A 16,377-nucleotide genomic window follows, 5' to 3' on the forward strand; every position below is an offset into this window, starting at 1 on the left:
TTCAACGACTCATCTGATGCATCAGCGATGACCCGACGAAGAGCATCATCAACGGGCTAATCTAATGCCTCTTCATCTTCAGCTCCCCCTGCCTCTTCATCTTCATCATGCCCCGTTGCAGTATCACCGTAGTTAGGGTACATATCATCATCCTCTTCTTTTTCCTTATTGTCTTCCATCATAATCCCTCTTTTCCATGCTTGGTCCAACAATGATAGCTGGGCATGAAACCTTTCCAAAGCAGGTGGGAGTGAATGACTTGCCATTCACGGTATTGCTTTAAGTTTCGGCAACCAACACATGGACAACATATAAAACCATCCGCATGTAGGTTTTCCGCAGCCACATGGAGAAAGGAAAATTACCACTGTACAATGAAAGGGTAAAGTTGCTTAACCTTGATCGAGGAGGAAAGAAAGAGGAGAAAGCTTAAGTGTCGCTCTGGCACTTCATATCATTTGTTTTGTGTGAAATCAAGCAACATCATTCTCTTAGACATTTCATCGAGCACCTCATGTGCATGGCAAAGAAAAGCAAGCAAGCACACAACCCTCACACCTTACACCAAGAAAAAATGGAGTGTGGGCTGGTTTTGGGGTGAGCTGAATATATAGGGCAAAGAGGAGCTTTAGCACCGGTTCGTGACACGAACGGTGCTAATGTTTTCCTTTAACACCGGTTCGTGTCATGAACCAGTGCTAAAGGTTTCGCGGCTGCCACGTGCCCGGCGACAAACCTTTAGCACTGGTCTGTGTCACGAAGCGGTGCTAAAGATCCCGCACGAACCGGTGCTAATGCGGTGGCTGGTCTCCTGGATGTCCAGACCGCACGAACCGGTGCTAATGACCCCCTTTAGTCTGGGTTGGTGCCAAAACCGGTGCTAATGCTCTTTGGAGCAAAAAACCAAAGCCCTCTTTTCTACTAGTGAGTGAGGAGGGCGGCGGTGGTGACTACGACAATGACAACTCCTACACCGGCCCGTACACTCCGTGGAGCAAGGAGGACGGCGGCAAGAACCGAACACTCCGGTTTATTCCACCGTGCGGCATGATAATATTCGGGCGGTCTGACGGCCGTCCGGCTGCAAAGAATAGCTCGGAGAAATTCGGACGACCATATATAGCACATGCTGGTGGATTATTCGGCCCGTCGCTACCGTTCAAAGGTGGGTTGGTTTTACACCGACTCCAATGTCTCCAGGACCTCCATAAACTGTCCGGCATCTTGGATGTGTAGAGACGGGCTGTATATCTAGCCGACTTTGTGTGTGTAGACGGTCGATTATTTAACTTGATTCCGAAGAATAGATTTTTGGAGGCGGTCCGAAGTAAAACCAATCACGGGCATACTTCCGAAGCGGACCGAAAAACTGTATGAAGAAACACGTTTTATCAGTCGGGAGGCGTAATGGATAACCGCCGCCAGCCCATGTTGGAAAACCGCCTCCGATGGTCAGTTGTGTACTAGTGTTATAAAATCAGTCAGATTTAGTTTCTAAGTATGTGCTTTTGGCACAGAGAAATTTTATAAATATTTGTGTCTCGACCATTCCACTTAGTCTTGGTGGAGCAATACTCTCATTTTAACCGCAAACTGGTTCGGCTTGTTCCAGCCTTTTGATAAAAAAAATTTGGTATGCGAGGTTCACCCGCCAAGGCCGCAGCCATGTCACATTGTCACCTATAAGGTGGGCTCTCATCGGCTAATACAATGCTAAACCGTATAAACAGATCGTTACAGCTGCTTGCAACCAAATACTCCTAGAGTCACTGGTTTGTGCAACCAAAATTTTAAGTCATAGGTCTGTACAACAATCACCCCAAAAATTACTGGTTCGTGCAATTTTCTCAGGATAGTGTGCAAAACCCTAATGTTCGCAACTCTTTATTTCACGAGGCTCCATTTCTGATGATAATTTGAACTGACATGTGTTTTTAAAAAATAAAATTGTGCAACTCAATCATGGCATGTTTCGGATCTACCATCTTTCCACGAAACAATTTGCATGGTATTCGGGGAAATATCATGCAGTCGAGCATTGCAGGATTACACTTTTGGATTAATTTTAGGTTTTCGGATTAGCATATATATATGTTGGGAGATCAGTTACTACATCTATTATATCATGTCGATCATGATCCCATCTTCGAACTAAACCCTAACTGGTAGATGCATCTCACTAGGATTTCTTACAAACTCAAACTAAACTCAATTTGCTAGAAAATTCTTCAGTAAAAGAGCACAATCCATGTTGAAAATGACATTTTTTTCTTTCTGCAAAAAGTGCGCTACTCAAAAGATTGGCTACGCACGAATAGTCCACCCATTGAATCCATGCCATATGACATTTTCACAATATCTAAATTTAACACCGTGGCCGGGAAATCCCACGTGTCGCCACTCCAACGGACCGACACTCCGACGGACCGTAGAGCCATGGCTCTCCCGTGGGGCCCTCTCCCAAAGCAATGTGAGTGTAAGGTGTGGCGGCCGCGGTTGGACGCTGCTCGAGAGCAACGTGGTGCCGCATCTGAGCGTGTGTCGGTTGGCGACCGAGGCCTTCATCGAGGCCAAGGCGTCGACAACGACGAGTCCAGCCGACGCGACATTGTATCGTCGTCTCGAGGAGGCGCGGGAGTACGAGAACTCGCGGCCATCCTCCATAGCCTCGAGATCCAGCAAGCTTCGTTTTCCTCCAACACCTTGTGGGGACGGCTTCTATGCTCCGCCGGGTGAGCGCAAAGATGTAAATCTAGGGTCATTAGGGTTAGGTCTAAGAGTCTAACTAAGTATCAAGATTTTGAGAACTAATCTAGTTTTAGGATTACTGTTTGTAAATGAAGTGGCTATACAGTGGAAGATGAACTATCTATTGTTGGATAATTAGGCACAATTTCCATGATTAATTCCAGAATATTAAGCATGACGACAGCAACTACTAACATGTGAAACTCAAACATACTAGATGTAGTGATCAACATGAACAGTAGCAGAGCAAACAGTACAACATCCATCACTAAACAGATCGAGATATGTCGCACGTACCGATCTGGTGGAGGTGGCGGTGGAAGTGTAGCAGATGATGTCGCAGCAGTAACGTTGTTGATGACAACGTTGTTGACGACAGGGACGACGGGTCGAAGTAGATGGCGTTGAAGACGACGGTAGGCAGCACCTCCCGACTTGGACGGAAGGCGACCCGTGATGAAGAGCTTGAGCAGTCGCGCAGAGCGCTTCCCAAAAACCTAATTCGCCCTCTCCCGTACAGGATCGCAAGGACAAGCGGTTCCGGAGACCTGCTCTCCCGTTCGCCGATGCACGTCGGCGCGCGGGATGGAGTAGGCTACGATGGCGGCGCAAGCAGAGAGAGGTGGAAACCCTAACTCGTGTATTGGATGTGTTTCTGCGGTAGCCGGGCAGGAGATTATATAGGCTCGGGAAACCCTAGGCAACGTGGGCCACGCCCACGTCGCACGAACGTTTCGAGTCGGTTACAGATAGCCCATGATCCGGGAGCGACCCGAACCGACTAACTGCGACGCGTCCGTCTAGGACTCTGTTCGTTTTCCTGAGCTGCAAAAAGTAAGGAAAGTCTCGGCTCGAGGCTCAATCCACTCACCACGAGCGCGGCGCGCGTCGTGATGTGTCGTGTCGAGTCGAGTCGAGCGAGCGAGGAGGAGGAGGAGCGCGCGTGTAGCACTCCTATTCTCACTCACTTACTAGTGGTGGAACAACCCACCTTATAAGGTGGTCTAACTTCCTCCCAACTTTCCATGTGGGACTAAACTTCCCACCTCTTGCCACTCCCTAGTGAGCTGCCACCAACTTGGACTCAAACTCACAAGGCTGCCACTATGTGGGCTTTGAGATTTATAGAAAAAACTGAAATCTAATTTGGGCCACTAAAAGTGGGCCCAATATTTCAACAATCCCCCACCAGATCTCAAATCCCCATTTAGAGATTTACCAATACTCGCTGCTTGTTTATATACCAGTGTTTCAGCGGAGACTGTTAAGTTGAACTTCCGCCTAGAACCTTAAGCTACATCCATTCACACTTGAACAATGGACTAAGCCTTGAATTGCAAGTTTTGCGTGAACAGGGTTTCACTCAAAGTCATGACCAGTACATGGCTGCCAGTAGCCTACCCCGCGGGTGAAGCATATGCGTCATACTTCATGGTCTCTTCTTGAGTTTACTAGAGATCACCCAAATCTCATAGATTGCGACGTTTAACAATCGGACTCATATAGGTGTGTTATTTCAAGAATGCTCTGTAGGACAGCACCTTTGCTAAAATAGCCAACATAAACACATTAAGGCTTGTTGCCAACCTGCCTTACAGCAATTGAGAGTTGTGCATCTTCACATAGAGAGGGTTACATAATACTCTCCTCAATTAAACCACTAGTTTGTTCTTCCTGTGTCCTAATTCACGGGATCTCCGTTCACTTAGGTTGGGTTACCACTTTGGCGTATCATCTACGGTTATGAAACCCATCTCCCTCGATGGACTTTCTATCACATTACGTGATAGTCCCTTTTTAAAGGTATCTGCTGTGTTTTTGTCTCTGTTTGAATATATGTAACAGCTTATTACTCCGAGTTTCGCAATTTCCGACAGACTTCAAACGTCTCTTGACGTGTCTTGATGACTTCGCGTTATCCTTAGAATTGTTCACTTTGACAATTACAGTTTGATTGTCACAATTCAAAAGGATTGCCGAACAGGTTTTTCAACCACAGTGCAAGTCCATCAAGAGCTCACGCAACCATTCCGATTCAACAGTGGTTGTGTCTAAAGCGATAAGTTCTGCTTCCATAGTTGACCTCGTCAATATGGTTTGCTTGCAAGATCTCCATGATACTGCGCCACCTCCAAAGGTAAACACATACCCACTTGTGGCGTACGTATCAGCTACATCTCGAGATCCAATTCGAATCACTATATCCTTCAAGCACAGCTGGGTGCCCCGAATAGTGAATCCCATAACTCATTGTACCACATAGGTAGCGCATGACCCTATCAAGTGCATGCCAATGATCAGTACCCGGGTTTGACATGAACCTACTCAACTTGCTAACAAGAAAAGAGATGTCGGGTCTAGTCGCACTCGCTAAGTACATGAGTGAGCCAACGATCTGAGAATATCTCAATTGATCTATGGCAATCCTCCGATTCTTGCGTAGTGTCACACTGGGATCATAAGGTGTTGAAGAAGGCTTGCTATCAATATAGCCGAACCGGCTCAAGATCTTCTCAACATAATGGGATTGCGTTAGAGTAATCCCACTCTCGTTCTTAATCAGCTTGATGTTCGTAATCACATCAGCTTCTCCCAGATCTTTCATATCAAAGCTCTTTGACAAGAAAGACTTGACCTCGTGTATTACTTTCATGTTTGTACCAAAGATCAGAATATCATCCACATACAAACATAGTATAACACCTTCGCCCCCACCATGGCGATAGTAAACGCACTTGTCAGCCTCATTGACAACAAAGCCTACAGAAGTTAAAGTTCTGTCAAACTTCTCATGCCATTGCTTAGGTGCTTGTTTTAGGCCATATAAAGATTTCAGCAACTTGCACACCTTTCTTTCTTCACCTTTTACTACAAACCCATCAAAGTTGATCCATATAGATTTCCTCTTCCAACTCTCCATTAAGGAAAGCTGTCTTTACGTCCATTTGATGAACGATAAGACCATAGGAGGCAGCCATGGATAGTAGTACTCGAATGGTGGTAAGTCTAGCGACAGGTGAATAGGTGTCGAAGTAATCTTCGCCTTCTCTCTGTGTGTAGCCTTTCGCTACAAGCCGTGCCTTGTACTTTTCAATAGTACCATCAGGTCTTAGCTTCTTCTTGAACACCCATTTGCAGCCTACTGGCTTGCATCCATGGGGTCGTTCTGACAACTCCCAAGTTCCATTAGAAAGAATCGAGTCCATCTCATTATGGACAGCTTCTTTCCAGTCATCTGCATCTGGAGATGCATATGCCTCTGCAATGGACGTGGGAGTATCATCCACAAGGTACACAATGAAATCATCACCAAAGGATTTTTCAATCCTTCGTCTCTTGCTCCGTTTAGGAGCTTCATTGTCATCCTTCTCAGTAACATTCTCATGTGATTGTTCAAAATACTCATTAGATGTACTGGACTCAGGAATTATCTCAGTAGAAATTCTAGCAATGCTATGCATATCTTTCATAGGAAACATATTCTCAAAAAATGTTGCATCACGAGATTCCATAATAGTATCAACATGCATATCAGGTACCTCGGATTGAACTACTAAAAATCTATATCCTACACTCCTCGGAGCATAACCTAGAAAGATACAATCCACTGTCTTTGGTCCAAGTTTGCGCTTCTTAGTAATTGGAATATTGACTTTCGCCAAACATCCCCATGTGCGCAAATACAAAAGTGATGGTTTAATCCCAGCCCACTCCTCGTAAGGGGTTTTATCTTTATTCTTGTTAGGAACTCTATTCAGGACATGACATGAAGTCAGCAAAGCCTCCCCCCACCATGCCTTTGATAAACCAGCAGTGGCTAACATGGAATTCACCAAGTCAGTCAGCGTGCGGTTTTTCCTCTCGGCAACCCCGTTTGATTGGGGTGAATAGGGAGGCGTCCTCTGATGAATAATGCCATGTTCCTCACAGAATTCATCAAAGATTTTAGGAAAATATTCGCCACCACGATCCGACCTAAGACGCTTGATCTTTCTCTCTAGTTGATTTTCAACTTCGGCTTTATAAATTTTAAAGTAGTCTAAAGCTTCATCTTTAGTTCGCAACAAATAAACATAGCAGAATCTAGTCGCATCATCAATCAATGTCATGAAATATCTCTTTCCACCTTTTGTCAACACACCATTCATCTCGCATAGATCAGAATGTATGAGTTCTAGAGGTGCCAGGTTTCTCTCCTCGGCCGCCTTGTGAGGCTTCCGAGGTTGCTTTGATTGCACACAACTATGGCACTTAGAACCTTTGGCAATGGTGAAATTCGGAATTAAACTTAAACTGGATAGCCGAGACATTAAACCAAAATTAATGTGACATAAACGAGAATGCCAAACACTGGTATCATCACTAACATTGCCACAAATATGGTTCACAGACTTATTACTGAAATCAGAAAGCGAAAAGCGGAACAAGCCTCCGCACTCATAGCCTTTACCAATAAATTGTCCAAACTTGGAAACAACTACTTTATTCGACTCTAAAACAACCTTAAACCCATCTCTGCATAGAAGGGAGCCGCTAACGAGATTCTTGTTCATAGTAGGGACATGCTGCACGTTCCTCACCGCACGATCTTCCCCGAAGTGAACTTCAGATCTACCGTGCCAACACCACGAACAGAAGCATGTGACCCATTCCCCATCAAGACGGAAGAATCCCGGGCGACCTGGTAAGAAGTGAACATGGATATGTCAGCACACACATGAACATTAGCACATGTATCAATCCACCAACATGGAGATTGAAATACCGAAAGAACAGTAAAGAGATTACCGTACCCATCAGCATTGCTAGCGGTCACCGTGTTGACTTGCCTCCCCTTTTTCTTGCGGTCTGCCCTCTCTGGACAGTCCTTAGAAAAGTGGCCAGCCTCTCCACAGGTAAAGCAGCTCAGATCTGCTTTGTTTATCATCTTCTTCTTCTTGAAGGTTGTAGTCTTCATAGGCTTATTGAAGGAGGGCTTGTTATTCCCTTTGTTCTTGCTGTAGGGTTTCTTCTGCACCATGTTAGCGTTAGACTGACCCTCTCCTTTCTCAGTATTATCCTTAGCCCGAGCTTTCTCTTCAACATCAAGAGACGCTATCAGATTTTCAACTGATATCTCCTGTCTCTTGTGTTTGAGGGTTGTGGCAAAGTTCCTCCATGAAGGGGGCAACTTAGCAATGATGCATCCAGCCACAAACTTGTCAGGTAAGGCACACTTAAGGAGTTCGAGCTCTTTCGCAATGCACTGTATCTCATGAGCTTGTTCAACTACAGAACGGTTGTTTACCATCCTGATGTCATGGAAGCTCTCCATGATGTACAGTTCACTGCCTGCATCGGTTGCACCGAATTTAGCATTCAGTGCATTCCAGAGCTCTTTACCATCTGTTATGTGCATGTACACATCACACAGACGATCAGCAAGAATACTCAGAACGCATCCGACGAAGAGAGTATTGTTTTCCTTGAACTTGTTCTGATCTTGGTCAGATATAGTTCCTTCAGGTAAACCATCAGTAACTTCGAACACTTTCAGATGAGTAAGCCAGAGCATGGCCTTATACTGCCACCTCTTAAAGTGCACACCGGTAAACTTATCCGGCCTCAGTGCATCGGAAAAACCAGCCATTGTTAACTCAGGAAATTGCCTACAATTAGGTTTTTGGATTGTTGGATAATTAGGCACAATTTCCATGATTAATTCCAGAATATTAAGCATGACGACAGCAACTACTAACATGTGAAACTCAAACATACTAGATGTAGTGATCAACATGAACAGTAGCATAGCAAACAGTACAACATCCATCACTAAACAGATCGAGATATATCGCACGTACCGATCTGGTGGAGGCGGCGGTGGAAGTGTAGCAGATGATGTCGCAGCAGTAACGTTGTTGATGACAACGTTGTTGACGACAGGGACGACGGGTCGAAGTAGATGGCGTTGAAGACGACGGTAGGCAGCACCGCCCGACTTGGACGGAAGGCGACCCGTGATGAAGAGCTTGAGCAGTCGCGCAGAGCGCTTCCCAAAAACCTAATTCGCCCTCTCCCGTACAGGATCGCAAGGACGAGCGGTTCCGGAGACCTGCTCTCCCGTTCGCCGATGCACGTCGGCGCGCGGGATGGAGTAGGCTACGATGGCGGCGCAAGCAGAGAGAGGTGGAAACCCTAACTCGTGTATTGGATGTGTTTCTGCGGTAGCCGGGCAGGAGATTATATAGGCTCGGGAAACCCTAGGCAACGTGGGCCACGCCCACGTCGCACGAACGTTTCGAGTCGGTTACAGATAGCCCACGATCCGGGAGCGACCCGAACCGACTAACTGCGACGCGTCCGTCTAGGATTCTGTTCGTTTTCCTGAGCTGCAAAAAGTAAGGAAAGTCTCGGCTCGAGGCTCAATCCACTCTTGTGACGAGTCGAGTCGAGTCGAGTCGAGTCGAGTCGAGACGAGACGAGCGAGGAGGAGGAGGAGCGCGCGTGTAGCACTCTTATTCTCACTCACTTACTAGTGGTGGAACAACCCACCTTATAAGGTGGTCTAACTTCCTCCCAACTTTACATGTGGGACTAAACTTCCCACCTCTTGCCACTCCCTAGTGAGCTGCCACCAACTTGGGCTCAAACTCACAAGGCTGCCACTATGTGGGCTTTGAAATTTATAGGAAAAACTGAAATCTAATTTGGGCCACTAAAAGTGGGCCCAATATTTCAACATCTATGTGCAAAGAAAATGAGCAAATATTTTTAAATTATCCAGTACCAATTCAGGTACTCCGTATGTGTTTTGCGCCTTCGTTTCTAAAACCCAAAAGCGCGTGTCATGGTATCCGATCTCATAGCCGGTACTGGAATATCTAGAATCTACTAGTACTAGACTTGCTCTTACATGTGTAGCCTATAACCGAGATTTTTTTGTACTCCATACATACCTATATATCTGAATATCTAATAATCAAATCTACACAAATAGGAGTCATTTATTTCTGGACGGAGTGCGTTTTCAGCTGTTTTCCCAAACAAGTGGTTGACCGTTTTCAGCTGGTACTGTAGCAACGTGGCAGCAGGTACCATTGGCGCAGAAGACAATGGCGAAACGGTCAAAGAGGAAGAAGACAAGGGTCACGAACTGAAGGAAGAAAAGAGTCGAACGTCGTCGAAACTCGAAACGCAAAGGGATTCCTGTGGAACGAAAGTCTGAACATTTAATATACTGTACTACAGTACTGTACTAGGAAATGAAGGGGGTGTTCTGAGAAGGAGAGTGTTTTAGGGTGACTTCTTTTGGGCTTCTATCACAGCTTATAGGTCCCAAACTGCTGAAGCCCAAAAGATGAGGGCAGCTTCTGCGCGGCTTACTCCCACCGTGAAGCCCGTATCCTGTGTCTAGCGAGAAACTGGTCGCTACCAGTTTCGCCGGAGTTTCCCGAGCTTCTCCCCAGGAACCCGAATCGGTATGCAACTTTAGCCTTTTCGTTGGTTCTATTTACTGCAAAACTGCCATTCCAGAGAATACCGTTTCGCAATTGATAAAAAAGAAAAAAGAAAAAAAAAATCAACTAGACCGGGGAGGACTGAGGACCTAGGGAGACCCGAAAATCCCCCACGCGCTCCAACCCAGAGCTCCCCCCACGGCGTTCTTGATCCCAAGGTAGGTTTGCGCCGCCGCCGAGCTTCACGACAGCGACCCCGCCCTCTTCACCGCAGCTCCGCAGGGCAGCAACACCGCCGCCCCCTCTCCCCGCCCCCACGCATCCCTCCTTTTCTCACCCAGCATCGTCTGCCTCTGCGTCCACCGCCGCCCGCCTCTGCATACGCCGCCGCCCGCCTGATCTGCATCCGGCGCCGCCCACCTCTGCATCCGGCGCCGCCGAGCTCTCTGCTCCGCCCCCACCGGCCGACCATCGATCTCATCCTCCCCAACCGGTGACCTTCCCCACCGACGCGCACCTGGAGCTCGTGCTGCTCCACCTCCCCCCAACGACCTCCTCCTCCACGATTCGGTTGATGTCATCGTCCCAGCTACAGGTAATACCTTGTTCCAACCTTCTGCTGGTATTCTGCTAGTCAATTTGTTGAAGTTGTGCTATGATTGTTCTGTGAAGATTTATTTCATTGTAGTTGTACCAGAACATAGGAAGAAGTAATGTTCTGCTAACATTATAAAAAAATTCACACTTGTATCTGTACCACAATGTTCTGCATCTAGATGGACAAGCCAAAGACGTGAAAGCAACTTGGGATGCTGTGACCAATGTGACCGCCAGAGTGCCTCCGCAGAACATGCAAGAGAAATTCAACCATCTTCATTCATCTGTAGGAGTTGTTATTATTGTAATTTCAAATCTGCCAATACATTTATTTTATATTGGCATGTACTAAATTATACTATGACACCACGTTTTTATTATCATCGACTTTCCATAATTTTCTTGATTCATTTCTAGATCATTCTATACTAAAAAGCAGCATATATACGATAACATCATTTATTGAGAGCACGTATCAAATACTAGGGATTTATAGAAATTTTACAACTCAAATAAAAAATAAGCCATATTCCATAAGCCCAAAAGAATAGGAGAAACTAGCTTCTAGGAGCTTCTACCCACCACAGTTTCTCCCCACCGAAACCTATAAGCCGGCTTATGCATAAGCACAAGCCTAAAAGAAGTCAGCCTTACTCTGCTCGCCTTTTGCTGGCACTGTAGCTGTGCTGTGTAGCAGACTAGCAGGTCGACTCACGTTGTGGCTGACGAGAGATGATAGCACAGAGCGAAGAAACCAGTTTGTCATTGTTTGACCAGTCTGCGTATCCTTCTCTTTTTTTTGAACGGGTTCTGCGGATCCTTCTCTGGAGCCGGCTTGCCGTGCTCAACACAAGGTCTCGCAAATTCAGCTTTTTGACTTAAATGATCCATAACCAAACTAATAACCACTTTCTGTTTTTGAAAAAAAAAAATTAACCATCTATAGCTCTATTTGGTTACGCCTCACAGTAGACATAAAGTCTGAAACCCGAGCCCTTAGAGAATCTCTAGCAAAGCTTAAAAATAGACTAAAATCGAAAAATAACAGAGCGTGAAAACGAGGCAAAACTGGAAAAAAAAGTTCAGTCCGAAGCGAGAAACCCAACTCGGCCCCTATTTGTGGGGGGCGAAATGCCAAACTGAAGGCAAAACCGAACTTTGCGCGCGCTGAAAGTTCATGGTAGTTGCTCTTCATTGTCGTCCTTCTGCCGCCAGACCACTCTCAAATTCACCAAATCCCTCCAAATTTCGACTAGTTTCCGCCAGAGATGGACTATCTGAGAGAAGCACATCCTCGCTGGAATTGGCCGCTGGTCGCCGAATCGGTGGCTGTTCGCGCGACGGCGGACTGCCCTGGCGTGTCGTTGCGTGCATGCGTTGGGCGGGATCGAGCGACCATGGCAGGGGGCGAAGGCGGGACGCGTCCGGGGCGGTGCAGAGTCGTCGGGCACGGGGCGGCACGGGCCGGCGCCCGGCAGGGCACGGGGTGGCGCCGGGCATGGGGCGGAGGCGGCCGGGCATGGCGCGGCGCGGGCGGGCACCAGGAGGGCACGGGGCGGCGCCGGGAGGAAGAAGATGAGGAAAAAAGAGAAGAAAAAAAGAAAATGGAATATTCTCAGAAGATGTCTCTTTACAGTTTGGCTTTTCAGTTTCTGTTCTGCGCGAACCATTTTTCGATTCGTAAACACGAGATCAGTGACCTGAACTCGAGTTTTTCAATTCCCGTTTTTACAGGCTCTGCTAGAGATGCTCTTACTTGGACCCAAATTCGAAGTACCTGAAACCTGCAAAATCGGGTGTAAATACGGTGTCAACTAAATATGAGAAATTCACATGTCTACCTCGAGGACTGAACAATCTGTTTTACCTAAACTATATTAAATCCTATCCCAATTCTAGTTCAGCACCACACAAGTAGGCCAAAGGCTCACCCCACATCTCCACCCTACTGCCCCACTCCACGTCTCCACCACACGCCGAGTCACCCCCCTCGTCCTCTTCCCCATGAATCTTATGTATCCCTAATTATTCACTCAGGTGATAGACCCACCGCGCCACGAACCCCAATCTCCCCAGTCCACACCTATCTTGATCGCCGCCGCCCAACCTCCCTCGCATCGCGCTGCCTAGCCTCCCTCGAATCTCGCTATGGCGCCGCCATGCCTCTCTCGCATCGTGTCGCCCCCTCCTGAGCGCGCAAGTAGCAGCACTACGCCGACCGCCTACCTCGATGATTGTATGTCGTGCATCAGCCGTGTGAGCCGCCTCCCTCCACTGCACACTCTAGTTCAGCGCCACACCGACCGCCTCCGTCAATTCTGTGCCCTAGCGCGTTCCTTATCCTCAACCATCCCTGCATCCCATCCCATAGTGCTCTATTCAGGCTAATCGGGAAAATCCGAACCCAAATTTTTGGGTACCAGAAATGTCGAGTTAAGATATTTTCGGAGGAAAATCGGGTGTCACAATTCAAAATCTGAATTATAGAAAACCCGAAAAACCTGATCCAAAAATTCGGGTATACCCGAATACACACCGTGAGTTAGGCCAATACCTGGGCATGGGCTGCCCGGTCCCAAGTCCGCTTCAAAATTTCTGGGCCTATGCGTAAACATGTTGGTCCGATGGCTGAGCCTGCGTAGTGAAACAATGCGGAATAAGGAAGAGGCCTAGCTCGCTGAGCTTTTGGGCTTTTTGGGTAGTCTAGGCCTAGGCCTAGATTTTGAGCGACAGGCTTTCTTCGGCCTGGCTTGAAACCCGGACCGGTCTGGAGGATGCCCAGTCATAGTTACAGCACTTGGGATACCATATTTGATCTATATTTTTTATAAAGCAAAATCCCACTAGCTGCAACTAATGTTAGTCTATCTCTACATGCAAGCCATCCACATCATCTATTTCATTAGCCAATCAAAGTCCATGTCATCGTCACTATCATTCATTATTGATGTATCTTTGCATGCAAGTTATCTATGTCGCCATTTTTTAATTAAAATGTCCACATAGCTAATTTATAGCCATCAAATATAAAAATAATGTGAATTAAATCTAGCATCTCAACTATTTTAAACAATTGAATATTGCATACTTCTATAGACAATTCATATTACATATGTATTATACCATTTCATTTAGATAATATAATTTCTTAGAAGATTCCTGCTGCAACGCGCGTGGTATCCTTCTAGTTATCTATATAGGCAACTAAGCAAGGCTGAACTTAAATGACTTGTGCGTGTCTGCTTTTTGCCACCGTCAACCCACATCCGCCACGCCTGCGCTCTGCTTTGCTGCATTCTCATTATTACCTATATCAAAGTTGAACCCTTCGCTGGAAGAAGAGCGATATGAGAAATGTTCCCTCACTCGTTTTGCCCAACCACACACTGCCACACCCTCCCTTTTTACTGTAGCCATGCAATCAGTTCTTGCAGGCACGGGATGGTTGGTTTCTTTTCCTTTTTTTTTCCTTTCCTACAATTTGTGGTTACGGGAGGCAGCTGGTCGACCCGTTTTTCCCAAGCCGGTTGCCTTCTTTTTCCTATTATTTATTTCCTTCTATGCACTTTTAATCTCCGGTGGTTCCGGTGTTGGGGCATCATTGCTATTCCATTGTTTTCTTAGTGGGTACGTGTCCTATTGTTGTTGTGGTAACACAGACTATTAGCAGCGTGCGGGCTACACGCTCGCGGCTAGTACTCTACCTATCAATCGCGTGTTGCCCTAGCACGTGACTAGTAACTGATACCATTGACGTATTACCAGTTGTGGGCCGCGGCCAATTTGGCACGCCAGCGGTAGGCTTTTTCCTACTAGTGTCGTTGAAGAGACCGAGGGGGTGGACAAACTCTAAGGCGGAGGCCAAGCAAGAGGCCTCCTTGCAAGCGATGATGGAGACTGTCAAGATGCTCCTTGCCGACAAGGAGGTGTCGAGCGAGAAGAGAGACGAAGAAGTGACGAGAAAAGGAAGAGGTTGTCAAGAACTACTACGAGATACAAACCAAGAAAATTGAGATTGAACAGATCAGTGCCCTTGCGGCCACGAAGAAGGTGGATACCAAGCCAAAGGAGCCGGGGAGAAGTAGGCCACTCTCAAAGAGATAGAGGAGTGAAAAAGTGGGAGAAGAAATGAGAACCCTCCCAAATTCATCTCGTTGAAGTTTTTGTAGAGAAAGTTGGATCAAGTAGGGGTTTGCTTGGCAAGATTTGTTAATTTTGGCTGCAGTCACATCTTGCCAGGTTCCGATCCTGAGCTAGATCCGCCACGTCTTGGAATGGACACATTATTTGGTACACCGTACAAAATAGTAGTAAGCGAAATCCCAGTCATCGATCTAAATTCAACGAGAAGTTGAATCATCCAGATCGCCAGCCGGGATGAGTCCGTACGTGTTGGTTTCAGATTTCAGACAGCACTGACGGCCGTCTTCGTCGCTTCTTTCTCGTAGCCGTCGTCAGGGACGATGCAATCGCCCTCCTCCCCCCTGTCCCATTCCTTGTAGACGTCGAGGAAGTAGAGCGAGCAGACCATGGCGACGCAGGCGGCGAACATGGGGATGGGCCCGAAGAGCCAGAGGAAGACCGGGCAGGAGAAGTAGAAGGCCCTGACGCCGAGAGACCAGAAGTAGCTGCCGCGGTTGAGCGTGGAGGTGACGTAGTCGACGGCGAGCCCCGGACGGCGGAGGCGGTGCGCCGTGAGCGGCACGTTGACGAGGAACCCCGTGTGGCTGTAGTACCGGATGGACTGCACGTTGAGGAGGAACGCCACCAGGAAGCAGACGAGGATGGCCAGGAACTTGACGGACAGCGCCGCCTCCCCCACCGCGCCCACGACGATGTTGTTGTTGTCCTTATTGTTGAGGGCGGCGGCGGTGCCAGAGAGGAGGCCGTGGGCGGCGCCGCTGGCCATGAGGGCGGCGACGAGGGAGCTGAGGGTGATGGCGACGGAGGCGAGCACGGAGGAGGCCATGATGGCGTTGCGCATGGTCTGCACCGCCAGCACGGCGTGCTTTCCCGAGGGGTCCTCCATGACGTGGCGCACCCAGATGCGGCGGTTGATGGCGTTGATGCCGATGACGGTGGTGGCGGGGCGGCGCCGGATGCGGAGGAGTAGCCACAGGTGGTAGCCAACCATCACCGCCAGACCCAACGGCACCAGCACGTAGTCCAGGCGCTTGCTGTCCATCATATCTCCGGTGATGCTGCTGATGCTGTTCGGTGCTTAGCTGCAAGAGGCGTATCTAAATGAGCAACGTAGCAGGAGAGCTATATAAACTGCGGAGGAGTGTACCGAGTTTGCATTAAAGCACATGCAAACACATGGAAGTTAGCAACGTCTAGGATTTTGCAGCTATAGTATTACGTGTGCAAACACATGGAAGAAGATCGAGCGCCGATTTTCAAAATCAGCGACAGCACGGATTGCACTTTGGAGAAATCTGCTTTTACATTCTTTGCTTCAAAGGTCACATGCATGCGCAGCTTGTAAAGTCCGTGACTCACTGACTTTACAAAGAGTTAGTTAGTGATGGTAATTTGGGCTAAGATCTACTACCTTTGTTCATGATTATAAGACATTTTGGGTATTCTGTTAGCC

At 47.5% G+C, this 16,377-nt stretch overlaps 1 protein-coding gene across 1 annotated transcript; it reads right to left on the bottom strand.

Moving 5' to 3' along the window:
• Positions 1-14,789: 14,789 nt before the first annotated feature.
• Positions 14,790-16,002, bottom strand: LOC127312571 (uncharacterized). Its single transcript, XM_051343097.2, has one exon. The coding sequence runs from the start codon at positions 15,967-15,969 to the stop codon at positions 15,187-15,189; it is 783 nt and encodes a 260-aa protein (XP_051199057.1). The 5' UTR covers positions 15,970-16,002; the 3' UTR covers positions 14,790-15,186.
• Between the last annotated feature and the right edge of the window lie 375 nt (positions 16,003-16,377).

The sequence above is a fragment of the Lolium perenne genome, chromosome 7 (assembly GCF_019359855.2).
Source record: "Lolium perenne isolate Kyuss_39 chromosome 7, Kyuss_2.0, whole genome shotgun sequence".
Lineage (NCBI taxonomy): Eukaryota > Viridiplantae > Streptophyta > Magnoliopsida > Poales > Poaceae > Lolium > Lolium perenne.

What these genes read in the sequence shown, in the direction of transcription:
- LOC127312571 (XM_051343097.2), bottom strand. Translation starts at nt 15,969, where the DNA reads ATGATGGACAGCAAGCGCCTGGACTACGTGCTGGTGCCGTTGGGTCTG.